This window comes from Hippocampus zosterae, chromosome 8, assembly GCF_025434085.1.
Source record: "Hippocampus zosterae strain Florida chromosome 8, ASM2543408v3, whole genome shotgun sequence".
NCBI classification, from domain to species: domain Eukaryota; kingdom Metazoa; phylum Chordata; class Actinopteri; order Syngnathiformes; family Syngnathidae; genus Hippocampus; species Hippocampus zosterae.
The window spans coordinates 16,420,399-16,435,252 of record NC_067458.1 but is presented as its reverse complement, the minus strand read 5'-3'; the positions used below and the strand labels follow the sequence as shown (position 1 = coordinate 16,435,252).

General features: G+C 41.0%; 1 protein-coding gene across 1 annotated transcript; it reads right to left on the bottom strand.

The window, feature by feature from the left end:
• Positions 1–4,359: 4,359 nt before the first annotated feature.
• Positions 4,360–14,244, bottom strand: mau2 (MAU2 sister chromatid cohesion factor). Its single transcript, XM_052072841.1, has 18 exons — positions 13,961–14,244; positions 13,553–13,636; positions 13,306–13,401; positions 11,070–11,164; positions 10,774–10,801; positions 9,697–9,852; positions 9,407–9,553; positions 8,903–8,993; positions 8,724–8,827; positions 8,565–8,642; positions 8,424–8,489; positions 8,239–8,322; positions 7,368–7,417; positions 7,059–7,136; positions 6,869–6,980; positions 6,509–6,599; positions 6,223–6,350; positions 4,360–5,832 (listed from the first exon to the last, which is right to left on the bottom strand). Exons 1-18 carry the CDS (start codon positions 14,192–14,194, stop codon positions 5,758–5,760), a joined length of 1,797 nt encoding a protein of 598 aa, XP_051928801.1. The 5' UTR covers positions 14,195–14,244; the 3' UTR covers positions 4,360–5,757.
• Between the last annotated feature and the right edge of the window lie 610 nt (positions 14,245–14,854).

The window sequence follows — 14,854 nt, the reverse complement described above, 5'->3', positions numbered from 1 at the left end:
TGGAACCTCCAAAGACCAACCAAAATTATTCGGGGAAAAATATTCCTCAACAACGCACACATTTTTAGGTACCAAACTTGTCAGGATTAATACACCTCATTTCTGCCAGCATCAAAGGATTAACTCTGCGTGCGTGTGTGTGTTTTGCGAGGAGAGAAGAATTTGCACTGGCGGTTACCATGAATTAAGCAGACTCATTTCAAGCAAACACGACGCCGCTCTTCAACTACTTTTGTTCAGCGTTAGAGTATCTTTGTCAGGCCGGTTAGAGATATACCAGTAGTTGTGGTTGACTCAGCACAAGCGTTGACATCTTTTTGGTGCACAAGGGACTTTGTTTTGGATTTCCTGCCGTTGTGCAGTGAATTTGAGTCTGCCTGTCTGTGACATTTCTCAAGAGGGACACAAAAAGACAGATGTGTTTGGGAAGACATCCTATCCGTTACTGACGAGTGCAACCTATAAGGTGTGTCCTGAAAAGTTCCAGGACTATGTCATAAAAGATATATTTCAAACCCAAACTACAAGCTAAGAATTTTTCCTTACAATGTGGGCCAGACAATCAATCAGCAAGGCCACAGACAACCTGCAGAATTTACTTTATTCAGTGCACAAGGGAAAATGTGTAGTTTGAACTTGAAATACTGGATATCTTTTCTGACATGTTTTGTATACAAATAATGGTGCTCAAACATGTAGCGAGTGTGGGTTATTCCATCAATAGTACCCTAAATGTATCCCATAATGCATCTTGAAATGGAGCGAAAAGCCACAAGTAACTGGAAGAGGATTATATAAGCACTGCACCGAAATAGGATAAGCAAAGGAATAACACTGTATGTTACACGGACTCACGGGGGAAGAGGCAGGAGCCATCAGACAAATGTTGATAAGTGCTTTGGATGTAGTGGTTTTCCAAAATTCACTCACCTTAAAACAATTCAATTGATTTTTTTTTTTTATTGTTCAATATATATTTTGGAAGATCGACCATCTTACGTTGATCCGTTATGTTATGTAATTAAGAAACAGCAATGACCGAATTAACAGCGATGGGTTAAGTCATGGAAAAAAGTGACCTCCCCTTGCAAAAACAACAACAAAGACAAAAACAATTGCAGACAGTTACAGTAAGTAACGCAGAATTTATCATCAATTAAAATCAAGCCCAGGCTAATTGAACTATTCGAAATCTTAAATACGTTTATTATTTACTGTTCACTTCACAAAATACAAATAAAATAAACGTGAGCAATTACACGTCAATGTCCATCTATACAATGCTGAGGTCATAATTATACATAAAATTCAAATGGTACAGGTAACAGTATCCTAAATGTACATAAACGATTACACTGAATCTTGAGACACTTAGTTGCTGATGCATGCACACGTTGCAAAACGAGACAATTTGTGGACGAACTCACACTTGGTATGTTCCCCTTCATCTGGCAATTTGCGGGGGTCTTAAACGTAGGTGGCCACAACATGCCTCATTCAAATTACACTGCGCTCATAAACTAACCACCAGAGGGTCGTGGAATTGGAGAAATGAAAAACATTCTGGCCTTTTTAACAGATGTGCTACTTTTAATATTGTAACATAGGAAGGACGATATTGTGGCAACTTAATCTTGTGATATTGCCATTATGTTTACATCCCCTCTGTGGAGTGCAACAATCCATACAGAAGTTCCTCGGTTAAGGACAGTGCCAACATATGGCATTTCAAGTTATGAATGGGAATGTTATCACGCAGCTCAAGAAGATACGCTCGGTTACCGCAGAACTCACTGTTGTTCATTTGATTGTATCGATTAATTGCCTCATGTTTTTTTACACAAATATTTCCTGTAATTATAATATTTCACGGTTACAAACAGTGCACACAAACTGGTTTGTGAAGCGGTGCAAGAACACCCAGTCAAACAACATGCCATATTTACTTGTTCTCATTGCATCGTTTTAAATTTAGGCGGTGAGGACAAGCGGTTTGGAAAATGGATGGATGGATGGATGGATGGGCAGGCAGGTATTTGGCATGTCTGCCTCACAGTTTTGCGTTCCGACTTCCGACTGATTTGGTTGGTCTCCGCCATAGGATCTCCGTCGTAAGCCGGGGACCCCGAAATTCAAAGGGGAATTTGGTGATGGACAGACTAAGGTACTCGTCAGACGTCTTCAGAATGCAAATGTTTGCAAAACTAAATCTGCGTAAGAACAACATTATTACTGAGATAGATATTTCGCTTTGTCTTGAAGCCAGTGCGCGAAAGCTTATTTCAATGTGAATATGATTAGCATTTAAAACAATGGTATAACGCAGCAAGAACAAAGTGTTGTGAGGACAATGATTTGATTACGTGTGCAGTTAATCCGTCGTGGACAAAAAAAAGACAGACAGACACAGAGAGAGAGAGAGAGAAAGCGAAAGAGAGAGAAAACACGCACACCCAGGCGGAGGCACAAGCGTCCACCATTACGCTTCCATAAAAGGCTTTTCATGGTTGAGCTAATATGACAAAGTTTTAGGCTCAATGGCTTTACGGGAGCGTAATAATCGCACCTCAGCGAGGAGAGGGTACAAAAAAAGAAGTCTTTCAACTGGCCCACGGCAATGGGGAGAAAGTGAGGCCGGTGTTGGAATCAACTTAAGTGTTGTCAACTTTATAAATGCTAAGAAGGAAAAGAAGAAGCTATCTCAGGACTTACTATCAACAACCTGCCCATCTGTCCGGTTTCTGTCACCGTGGCTAACTAAAAGGCGAGCTAACGACCACAAGTCATTAACAGCATCCTTTTGAAAATAGAACACAATTAACACGCTCCGCAAGCGGCGTGTTGTCTCGGGTGTACTCGTGAAATGAGAATAAAAAGACGCGTGATATTTGGCTCCGAGTACGCGTGTGAATAGCGATACACACGACAGACAATGAAGAGCGACCTGATCCCTCGGAGCTAACAAGCTAAGTTAGCCTGCTAATGAGCTCATGCTAACTCTCTGGACACTTGCCTGCCCAGACACACTGTCGCTAATTTTATTCTTCACACGGACCAGTCGGGCGTTAATTAAACACGGAAACTCGTGCATTTTGCCCACTTTATACGATATCGCAGCCCACGCACGGGTTAAACGTACGTCATGACTTACTATTGCAGCATCTTAAATGAAGTTTCGCCAGTGAAGTTGGTGTAAATATCCAGAGTTTGGAGACGACGCACGCCGTGGCTGCGTTGAGGTGTGAGTGCTCCAACTGTTACCTTGCGCGATGCTAGTAGGCTAGCTCTGAGCTAGCATCGGCGGAGAAAGTTCCCCCGTATCGCCGAGATGTGATTGTCAATACAAAACGTGGTATAAGTTGTTACCGAGGACGGATGCTTGGACTTACAGAGTCTAACGGGTGCCCAGCCGAGTTCCCCGTGGTTCCCAGGGGGGTTGTGATACTGGTATTTTGCTATCTTCTGCTTATTAAAAAAAAAAAAGAAAAAAAAGAAAAAGAGAGAGAAAATCCAGGGGAACCCCTCTCCTCAGTCCGCTGCCACTCCGGTTGCTAATGTGAGCCACCACAGGCGACGTCATGCTGCATTCAAGACACCTCGGAAATGTTTCATTTCTAACTGCTGCGGTGTTGGGAAAACATGCTGCAGAGTTGTACTGTACTGAGTTTGCTAATTAAAAATAAAGTATGCAAATAAATCGAAGGGTCATTTTCATATAATTTCATCAATAATGGTATTGACTGCTGGAAAAATATAAACTTTATTATTATATTGTTATAAGTTATTCGTGAGTTAAAATTTTAGGCCTTCACAGTAAAGGCAATCCTTGTCAAAAGAGCGAAATGATAATAAATAGTTATAAATATTTAAGACAATTTCAAGAATTCCTACATATTGTGTGAATGCAAAATGGCAGCTACTTCAGCTCACAGATCCCTCTGGTGTATGACAACATAATGAAGTTCTATTCGCTTTCATTAACAGTAAAGACAGCTTGAAGATGAACATTTGTAAAATAACTTCAAAACCAAACTCTTAACACGCCAGGATGCATTTGCATTAGTTTTCATAGAAATGTTCCATTTAGTTAAAATAAAAAATAAAAATAATTACCATCTTGAGCGATACGCGGATTGTTGTTATTCGCGGGCCGGCCCAGGCACGAACATTCGCGGCAGTCGACTCACTGCCAATTTCCGAATGTCGTTGAAATGGTAAGTGGTCATCAGTGCGACCTCCAGTGGACATAATTAGCAACAACAGTTCTATTGAAAAATTGCCAAGCGTCCTGGAAAATGAGCCACTGCAACCCACATCTGCCTCAAGAAAAAAGAGAAGCATTTACACACACACACACACTACTATTTACTTAAGAGTTTAATCTTATAAATGTTTGAAATGTCCTTCAACATGGCAACATTCCACATATCTTTCGGAACACCACGACACACACAGTACATGTAGGAGTCATATCGTACCTGCTTTTTGGCCACATTGTTTAGTACCGTTTTGCATAGACACTGTATTCATATAAATAAATCAGCAAAAACGAAGTTTGTAGTTTCATATTTTTTAATTGGAAAATTATTGAAAACATGAGCATTAAAAACATATTCATTGATAGAGTATAACTAGTACTCGAGCTTAAAGTGTGTCCTTAAGAGAGTGCCTTAAATACCAAGCGTTGAAATCTCTACATCGTAAGGGCTAAAAATACATGACACTTTACTAAACTGACTTTATAAAATTTCGCTGTACAATAAAAGGTTTAGTGAGTGGTGACTCCAGATGCACAGACTGTAAAGAACACAATTGAGTCGAACTAATCGTCTCAAAATGGGAATTACAAAAAAAGTATGTAAAAAAAGGACAAGATTGGAAAATGATGGATTAAAAAAAGTACATAATTTGTAGAAATTAATATATTATAGAAATGGAGGGGGCGCAAAATGATATAAAACATTGCATGGATGTTGGATCCATACACAATGAACACTGAACTTTCATAGAAATGCACCACAACTCTAATTTCGCAAAAATGCAACATTCCAAATGATTATTTCAGGTGAAATATATTACAAGAGGTCATTTTACTTCTCTATTATGGATTTTGTGCAAAAAATATCTACCAAGTATAATCTTACTCGCAAACCCAGGTCAGGAACTAATGTACAATGAATCCAACGTCAGTAACTTCCATGCATATGAAAACAAAAAAAAATGAAAGCATGATGTCAAATATTTAACAACAGATACAAAAATATGAATAAATACTTTTTTCTACATCTTTATTAGCCTCCTGTCTACCTATCGCCCTGTCTTCCTGACAAATGAAAACGAAAGCTGGAAAATCGAGGACTCTGGGTGAAGTGAAGTAGCTCTTAAGTGGGGCGGGGAACCTTACTGTCATGTTAGCTACAGTCCTTTGAACAGATGTTTATGATCATATACTAAAGAGCTGCTATTTGTTTTTAGAATTGAGAGGGGAGAGAGACATAAGCGGCCCATCCCTGCTCGAAGCTAAACCAGTCCAAACGTCATGCCTCGATCCAACCAGACGACAACAGTAGTGGTAATTGTTTTTACAGCAAATTAAAACCGTGATAGCAGTGAACCAGGAAATTACAAAGTTACTTGGATCGGAATGAAAAACGATCTGGATAGCAACTTTTTAAACTACGTTTGTTGTGGTAATGTACCAGCAGCAAACACACACTCATGCTGTCACACATACACACACAGCCCCCCCACCCTCCCTCATAGTAGGCTTGCGAGGCTGGTAGTGGGGCCGTTCTGGGCTTGGATCTGGACAGGAGGGGGGCCGTCAGTCCACTATGAAACACAAAAAGAAGCAAATATTAGTTTATACATGTTTTGAAAGCATCGCAGAGCCTTCAATTCTTATCTGGTTGACTCCTAAGCTATTCTTATTTAATTTTTTTTCTTCACATAGGAAATAACCTGAATTCATTTGTTACAGGTTCAAACCGCTGCTAACATAAAATCATTTGAAGTAGGAATACTAATTTATCATTCCTAACTTTTGTATCATACAAGTGTAAAGAGATTTTCAATTTCTTCTTTGCCTCCGCAAACTCAACCATTGAGACATCTTTCCAGATAATTTTGGTTAAACTCAGAATTTTTCAAGTTTTCGTGCTTTCGACTTTCTGAGATTCTAATTTAAGAGCACTGGTGAGAGATGTGAAGTCCTCTACGTACACTAATGAGGTTGTGCTCGGGGAGGCTGCAGGCGGCGATGTGGTCTTGCAGCAGCTGTTGGGAGAAGTTCTGGTGCATCTGAGCTGCTTCGTGGGCATCCATGGTGTTCCCCAGCGCCTTGTTCAAATCTGTACGTGAAAGGCATGGAAAAAAATTAATTTGCAGTACGGCCAGCTTCTGGAGCTCAGATGACGTCCATGTCCTCAAAAAGGACATTCAGAACACAGATTATGTTCTGCAAAAAAATAACAAAATAATAACACTTGGTGAAATAAAAGTGAAGTACCTTTCAACAGCGCGGAGGACCAAAGCTGCACAGACATATCAGGAATCTTGCTGGCCAGCTGCATGGCCGGTACCACCATGTTATTGCTTTCCTGCATTGAACAATGCAGAAATTGCGAAAGCCGCTTGTGGTGATTGAGACACGGTGTTTATGAGGGAAAATTATGTTTTTCCCGAGAGGAGGGGGGGGGGGGGGGAGTATTGGCCATCGGAATTGTCATATGACAGCATAAAAGCCTTCAAAATAGAAGGGTCGAGAGAAACGAGAATGAAAACCAAATGTGTCACCTGTTTCTAAGAAGACATTGCAAGTAACTTTAGCAACCCAAAAGAAGCATCCGGATCAGTAACTGAGTCTTACTCTGTGGTTGCCCAACACATAGAAGATGTGGCCCAGCAGAACCAGCGAGCAAGCAGTTAGTCTGTTCAGGTCCTCTGCATTAGACATCTTCAGGGTTTCTCTCAAGAAGCGTCTGGAAAGAGAACAACAAGAATGTCTAAGTGTCTCAGGGTTGAGTCACAAGAGAAAAAGTAAAAAAAAATCCTCCTACTTGGCTTCATTGTAGCGGCCTTGGAAGAAGGACAACAGTCCCCGGATGTAGAAAGCAGCGGCGCGGAGGCAGTGTGAGCTGACCAAAGACCAACATGTTATTACAGCTGCATTGCGCTTGACAAAACAAAAGTCTTTCGCTGCTGAACATTACACTCACTCAAAACGTTATTAGATACACAAGCAAAAATGTATATTTATATTTCTAAAAAAATAAAACAAAAAAACGTGGTAGTTGTCAGTCTAAAAATAAATACAATTGCCTGATAGAAGGCCTTCTATCAGGCAAACAGGTTCAACGTTATCTTACCTGACTGGGAAGTTGTGGTCTGGGTTTATTCTCTCCAAGAGGCTGTACAACTGCAGGAGAGAGAAATATCAAAATTAACCATTTTACATGGTTTATTCCACTAATATTCTCCAAAATACCCTGAAATCTGGATTGAGTGTCATCAATTGCGCTTTTCACTTATAGCGCCCTCTGGTGGGCAAATTGTCATACAGGCAAATGTTCTCAACTTGGGCCTGGTCATGAATCAATTGCAAAAGGACTAAAACACATCATTTAAATGTGCAAAGTTCATTTTAGAGGATCCAACCATTCTCTGTACAGTTTATACTCGCAGGTGTGCTGCAGGTTATCCAAGTCAGCTGACTTTGGGCGAGAGGAGCCAAGAAACTAACCTTTGAGGCAGGATGTACAGTATTAACCAGTCGGCCATTCATAAAATAATATCGTGAAAAGGAGGTTTGAATAGAATAACACACCTCCGCGCACACAGAACATATTTGATAGAGTGTACCAACTTTGACCTTCCTGTGCTGCCTCTAACTTCGGCTCCGACTCCTCAACCTGGTACCACACCGAAGTCAGAATCAGGTAAGTAAATCAATAAAATAACTAAAGCTAGTCAGTGGAATTTTGCTGCTAGGATAAGCTGTGGAGAAAAAAACGTGACGTGCTATAAAAATAAAAATGACTGCAATTCTGGAATCTGCATGCCGATTTGAGTTCTAATCAGCATAAAAATCTAACCCAACAGATTTTTTCCCTCAAATTGTACCCCAGTGTCATCGGTGACAATTGGTATGTGTGTACCCCGCTTTGCTCCCAGCATCAGTTTGATATTTTTCTATTCCACACTGTATACTTCAAGTACACTACGCCCTCACGGTCATACCTCTTGGTGTCTGTTGCCTTCCCGAATGTAAACGCTGGCCAAATTGGTGACAATGTAAGTCCACAGCTCCTGGTGCGTGGTGAGCTGCAACACAAAAGACACACATTTGAGTCAGCAGGAGCGGACGCCACAGGGCAGCCAGGAAATCATCCAAATGCGTGCAGCAAAAACGGGGATGCGTTCACCCGCAAGGCCGTGGTAAACTGTGCCTCTGCATTATCCATGCAGTTCACAGAGATGCAGTAGAGGCCCTGAAAGAAACATACATCAAATGACTCCTCTTTATGCCTAAACACGACACCAAAAAAAAGGGTTGATATACTCACTAATAAAGTGTGGAGTTGTGCAGCATGGTTGGTGAATAACCTGGGAGACTGTTGGCAAAGCTGACACACCTGTGAGATCTGAAAGGAGAGAACGAGCGGTAGGGAGGGTTCATTTTGCAGCAAATAAGTGGAACATGCAGAAACAGAGGGAGGAAATACCTCCTGTAGCGCAGTGGCCTTGTGGCCTGTGACAAGCCTGCACATGATGATGTGCTCCAGTAGAATGACTTGAAAGGTAGAAAGGATGGGGCTGCAGTCCAACACTATCAAACAGACATCAAACGATGTAATGACGGGCAGTCCGCTACCATTGTTTAGAAAAAGCACAATGCACTCACTTTTTAATTTCTCAAGTTGCATTAACGCCTTGTCTGTGTACTTCTGTGCTTTCTCCAGGTAACCCGCTTGCATGGAGTGCATCACTGTCACCTGTCGCCAAGACGTCATCACATCGGACGGTCAATTAGAGGTCAAGGAAGTAAAGACGGGGGTACTTTCTTTGTTATTTGCGGCACTTATGAAAAGGATGTCCTACTTTTGTCACTGGTTGACAGCATATCACACAGGTGTACTTCGCTAAACCTCTTTTTAGTCAGCATCCAAGCATTCTAAAAAGATGTTTGTGCCATCCCTAACTGCAACATTAGCTTCTCGTCACTTATGTTCTACGTTTGTGTTATTTTTAACATTTTATATTACATTTGTGTAATAAGCGTCTGTTAGGACTGGAGTAGACCAAATGATTTCTAATGCAACTCATCTCAATTGTAAGTGTTTCAAAAGTCAACCTGTGCTATATAAACGTATTGGTAAGGGCAAAGTAAATCAAGTGCAATGCTTACCAGATAAACAAGGACACACATGTGTTCCTTAGGGAGCCAATGAAAGAGGTCAGCCGGGTTGCTGGGAAGGATCTCGTCATCGTGGAGTGTCGAAATGGTCTGGATGCACTGCTGCAGTTGCTTCAGACACGGCTTCACACTCTTCACCTGAAGGGACATGGACATGATCCTATCAATACATCATCCTAAGAAGACATCAGGAATATCCGCACAATCTGATATGACCCAGTACGAGAGCTGCATCTAAGATAACGAAGCAACATTTTGATTTGACACGGTCCCGAATGTACCTGTCCAGCATCCAGGTAGTGTGTGACCTGCAGGACCAGGAAGAAGACTCTGAGGGACTCCTTCTGGATTGGATTTCCCTGCCAATTCTCGACGATGGTTCCACACAGCGTCAGCAAGGGATGAACCTCGCCCAGCTTCCTCTCCATTAGCAGCAGCTGTTGGGCAAGGAAAACATCACTCAGCAAAAAAAAAAATCATTTAGAATCATTTCATAATTAAGAAAGGACACAAAGAGAAAAAAAGGGTGTAAAGAACTGATAAGGATTATAATTACAGGACTAAAGATTAAGAAAGATGAGGAAAAGTTTGACATTTTACAGAGATTAAGTAACAGAAGAAAATGTCATCATGGGGCAATAAAGAGCTTTTTTAATTTTGTAACTTTTTACAAAATTTTAATAGAAGTGACCCGACCACATTGATAAAGAGAAAGTCGTTACAAAAGAACAGTTGTTTAATGAGAAAAACTAAATCACATGTCACAAAAATGGAATGCCTTGCATTTTAAGAAAAAAGTGGCAAAACGTTTCTTGGCAATTTCATTTTTTTGTGGGGGAGAGGAGTTTTATAATATATAAAGAGAAACAGCCACACATTACATAAAAAAGTAGCAATTTTATGAGGATGAATGTTGTACATAGAAAACACAATGAAAAAAATACTCATGAGATAAGTTGAAATATTCATTTTATGAAAAAGCTTCATTTTATGAAAAAGTCTGGAAGAAAATGACGAGAAACAATTGTGATGGGAAGATAAGATTAAAATATTTTCATTGTAGTTTTACAATAAGAAAAAACATTTGGGACACTCGTGTAATTAAAAGAATGCTGAGTAAATAAAAAGTCTTATACAACAGCCAAGAAAAAAAAAAAGTCATAATTTTCCTGGAATGAAGAGGCAATTTATGACTAAGGAAAAAGAAAACTATGACATTCAATCCTGTAACATGACTATTGGACTTAATTCTTCTCATAATAACCCAAACTTATTTTTGACGCAACATTACTATTCATTGCCTTAAATGTGCCCTTTGTAGGCAATTCTGTAACGCCACCAATAAAAGTTTGACTTACCATGCCTTTACTGAGGAGAAACAATGCCCTTGAAAAGACAAAAGCATCAGGTCAGCATTCCTCACAATCAGTCAAGTGAATCGATATTTACGTCCACATAATTAAATGAGGCAGTGTCAATACACATTCCACAAAAATCAATCGCGGCTAAGAAAAGATGACACGGTTAGACATTGAACAATTGCGTTAAGATTAACATTTCTTCAGTCCACTTTGAGGATGTTTCAATGGCCAAACGACGAAATAAATCTAAAAATGTACCAGTTTGCACTTGTAAAACGTTAGCCGAGACGTACCTGGTGTATTCCGAGCCCACCACGCGGGCGTACTCCGCGCCAACGCCCAGCAGGTCACACGCTGACACCAAGTCTTTCTCCAGTGTATGAAGTTGCTGGGAAACAAGAAAATCCCTTTTGTGAAAGTTCAGCAGTTTTCACCCTCACTGTTCTGTTTCGGTCTGAACGACGCAGACACTGAACAGGGATAATCCACCCGGCAAATGTCCACCTTTGGAGGTCATATTGGAGCTGTGTGGAATCATATATTCTACAGTGTCGTAGCTGTGACTTATGTGTGGCCTTAAAAGGCGGGACCGAGCCTTGGTGAGTGACATGTGCGACAGTGAGGACAGTCTAGTTGGCGACTGTTGGTTTAAATTAGCGACTAGACTGTTACTTGGCTAACCATTACCAAGCCTGCGTGCCGAGTGTCTTGGCATCAGTTATGGGTCAGAGATGCTCATGTATGGATGTGCTATTTACCCGTTTCTTCTGCTCTATCATTTGATTTCGAGGGCACTGAGGGGCGGTTGAAACAATCCATGACCAGTTGCGGGGACATTAGGGTACATTTTAACAAGTGGTGGGAGACTATATTAAATTAGCTAATTACCGGTAGTTACTTTGTGTAAGTGATTGCAGATGCTGAAAGTACGTTGTGTAAGCCAGTTCATCTTCTTTATTACATGTGAAATAATTCTAAAATTTGGTAAATTTCTTTCACGGATTGTTTCCTCCGACCTTGTCGACATATTCGTTTTCTTTTTTGTTATTTTTACGACAGACAGTTGCGCTTGCTTCCGGAGCAACAAAAGCGCTGCAAAGCTGTGAGGTGAAGATTTTTATACCTTAAGAGACGAAACGTCAGATGCTATTGTCAAAAGATGGGTTTATCAAGACAGATTCTCATGCACCAACCAAACGGCGACAGGCTCGCAAACTAGGCAATAAAGCATGAAAAACTGCCCCCCGGTCCCCCCAAAAAATGCATGGAATACTTTCATTTTCAACATCTTTATGCAGTATGCCTTTCTGCAACAACTGCAACCACAACAAAATTGCAGCGTAGATTGAACTAGTGTGTCACTGTCTCCAGGTGTTGCATAACCAAATATTTTTTCCCCATAGTTGATGCTATTGTGATGAAAGGCAAGACCAAATCAATTCGGCAACGACATTGCAACCGTTTTTTTTTGTACAATGCAGCATGTCCTCAAACTTTTCCGGTTTTAAGTGAAGACATATTGTGATGGACTGACACAGAAACAAATTTAAGCAAGTATTAAAAATGCACTTCACCATTAAGGTGATTGTCGGTGTTGTAATTAGTGGGAGCCCTGCAAATATTTAGCTTTAAAGAGTCCTGTGTTGTGTTCCATAGCATGGTATGTTGTAGGAGAAAAAGAAAAAATATTTCCCCCTTTTTATTTAACACGTACTTTCAATTTTAGGACAGACTTGCATATTTTGTTGGTGGCCATGCTATATAGCTTCAAGGATGAATAAAGTTCTTATTAAACGGTTGTTGTCCACACATTCTTTGGACCGAACATCTAGGCGATGAAGATGGCACTTCACTTGGTACTGCTGCCCTCGTACCATGCTGGCAGTCCTGTGGTTCCACTGGTCTAAAATGTTTGTATACTACAGACAATCGGAATAACAGAACTAGTGAGATTGACTGCTAAAATGATCAAGAACCTTACACTGCATACTCTCACACCCGCGCAGATATATGAAGATGTCACCTTGTCAACCTGACATTTTCCTGCCCCTCAGAGTGATACTGTCTGGCAGAGTGTCAATCGCCAGCAATGGTAGCAGACAAGTCAGTCGAAAGTCCTGTATATTGGCTGCTTGGAAGACGGGATGTCAAAAACACGTGTGTCAATAAGTCAACTTCAAGCTAGATGTGGAGTAGTGAAGCTGACTCGGCGATTCATCTATCGAATCCCTAATTGTCGCCACTACACTGAGATGGCACCGACATTTAGAAGAAAAACAAGCGCAGTGCTCCCACTCACTCTGGCACTACAATCAATGTAATGGTGAGTTGTATTTTTGAGAATGTTTTAATTTGCTTACATGACAGTCCATTAAAACATCACCCTTCGTAAGATCCGGTGCATGTTATAAAAAAAAAAAAGGTGGGAGACCACTTCTACAAAGAGCTGGTCATTAGGAAGGATGCAGGGTTAAGGCTTTAACTTGTATGCTATTTTGACCATTCTTTCATCCAGAATTTGATACATACCGCCAGCTGGAACAACAGCCTGCAGTGCCAATACGGTGTTTGTTGAGATATTTGGATGGCCTTGCGTAGAAGAGGTTTTGCAGAGTCCACCAAATTCTGAAAATGGATGAGCAGTTACAGCAGATGTGAATGAATCCGAGGTTATTCAATGCAAATACAGCGAAGTAACACGACTGCAATCAGCACCACCGTGCAAGCTTGTGTACTGGAGTGGGAATCCACAAGTACATCAACGTCTCAATATTACCTGTTGGCAGAAGAGTTCCGATAAAATGCTTGCAGCCTCAAACTTGACATCTTCGAACTGAGGAACTTGCTGGGATATATACCACTGCAAGAGAAGAAATACAAACGTTGTTAGAGTCCGAAGTCACCTTGTTGTTGTTCTCTGTAATATTGGACCATTTAGAAACCCATTCACAGCTAATTATGTACAGCACCTAAAAGAATGAAAGCGCCCGACTGAGGGCGAACGTGTCATTATGTAGTGAAGCAAATGGTACAATTACAAACTAGCGATAATGCGACGAACTGACAAATGTAAACGAAGCGCTTAAAATGCCTTCGGTGTTTCGTTGTTTCCCAAAGTGTGGCCTAGACCCGCCGGCTCCGCCGCTGCATCCCCGCTCTTTCCTAGCTCATTAAGCCGACTCACCGCCTTCTCCAGGTGGCTGCGGGCCAGATCGCTGTTCTTGGTGTGGTGGTAGAGGACCGAGCCCAGCTGGAGATGCGTACGGGCCTCTATCCTCTGTGGCGGTTTGAACTGGAACACAGCCTGGAGACAATGGACGCAAAGGCGGATTTTGGGCGGACTGGAGGTTCGGAAATGCTCCGCAAAGCCGAGCAGGGCGAGGTACCAGCGCTCCGGGGCTTCTACGTTTGACGCCATTTTCCCTGACAACAACAAGTTTTTCAGCGCTCACAGGCCAGGCTGCTGGGTTGCCAGGTGCCGACTTTGAAAGCCCTCTGTCCCAGCTACTATGTCCAATTCGCCCCCCCCCCCTTTAGTTTTCACATTTGTGCATTTCTTACTTTTTTTCATTACAGTTTACTTGTGTCACGAATTCACAAAATATAGCAACCTCAGAGTCTATTAGTGTTTTTGAAGGAATATATGCAGTGTGAATACAAGTCTCCACATCCCTGTTGAAAAACGGAGACCAAAATCACTAATTTCACTAGTAATGTGACTTTACAATTTGGGTGAATTGTGAAAAGTTCCAAATACCAATTCAATGTTGGCACAAAAAAATCTGATTTCTGCTAGAATTAAAAAACAACAACTAAAAAGCAAAAAAAAAAAAAAGCCTACTGGAACATCTGACCTTATTTGCAGCTTATCTGAAGAATTTTAAATGGTGGCGATGCATAACCACTGCCATATAACATCAACTGATTGGTCCACTGAGCATAACCACATCCCAGACAAAGCCACATTATTTAAATCTTTTTTTAAATATTCCCTCATGAAAATAGTTTTTTGATCATTCGACTTTTTCAGAAATTGTTCCACACTTTTGCAACCCTATGTCTAAATGAATTGATAAAA

What these genes read in the sequence shown, in the direction of transcription:
- mau2 (XM_052072841.1), bottom strand. Translation starts at nt 14,194, where the DNA reads ATGGCGTCAAACGTAGAAGCCCCGGAGCGCTGGTACCTCGCCCTGCTC. An exon ending in GTGGGCTCGGAATACACCAG is followed by an intron (nt 10,802 to 11,069) that starts GTACGTCTCGGC and finishes TGTCTTTTCAAG; the next exon opens with GGCATTGTTTCTCCTCAGTA. An exon ending in CCGAGCACAACCTCATTAGT is followed by an intron (nt 5,833 to 6,222) that starts GTACGTAGAGGA and finishes TGTGTTTCATAG; the next exon opens with TGGACTGACGGCCCCCCTCC.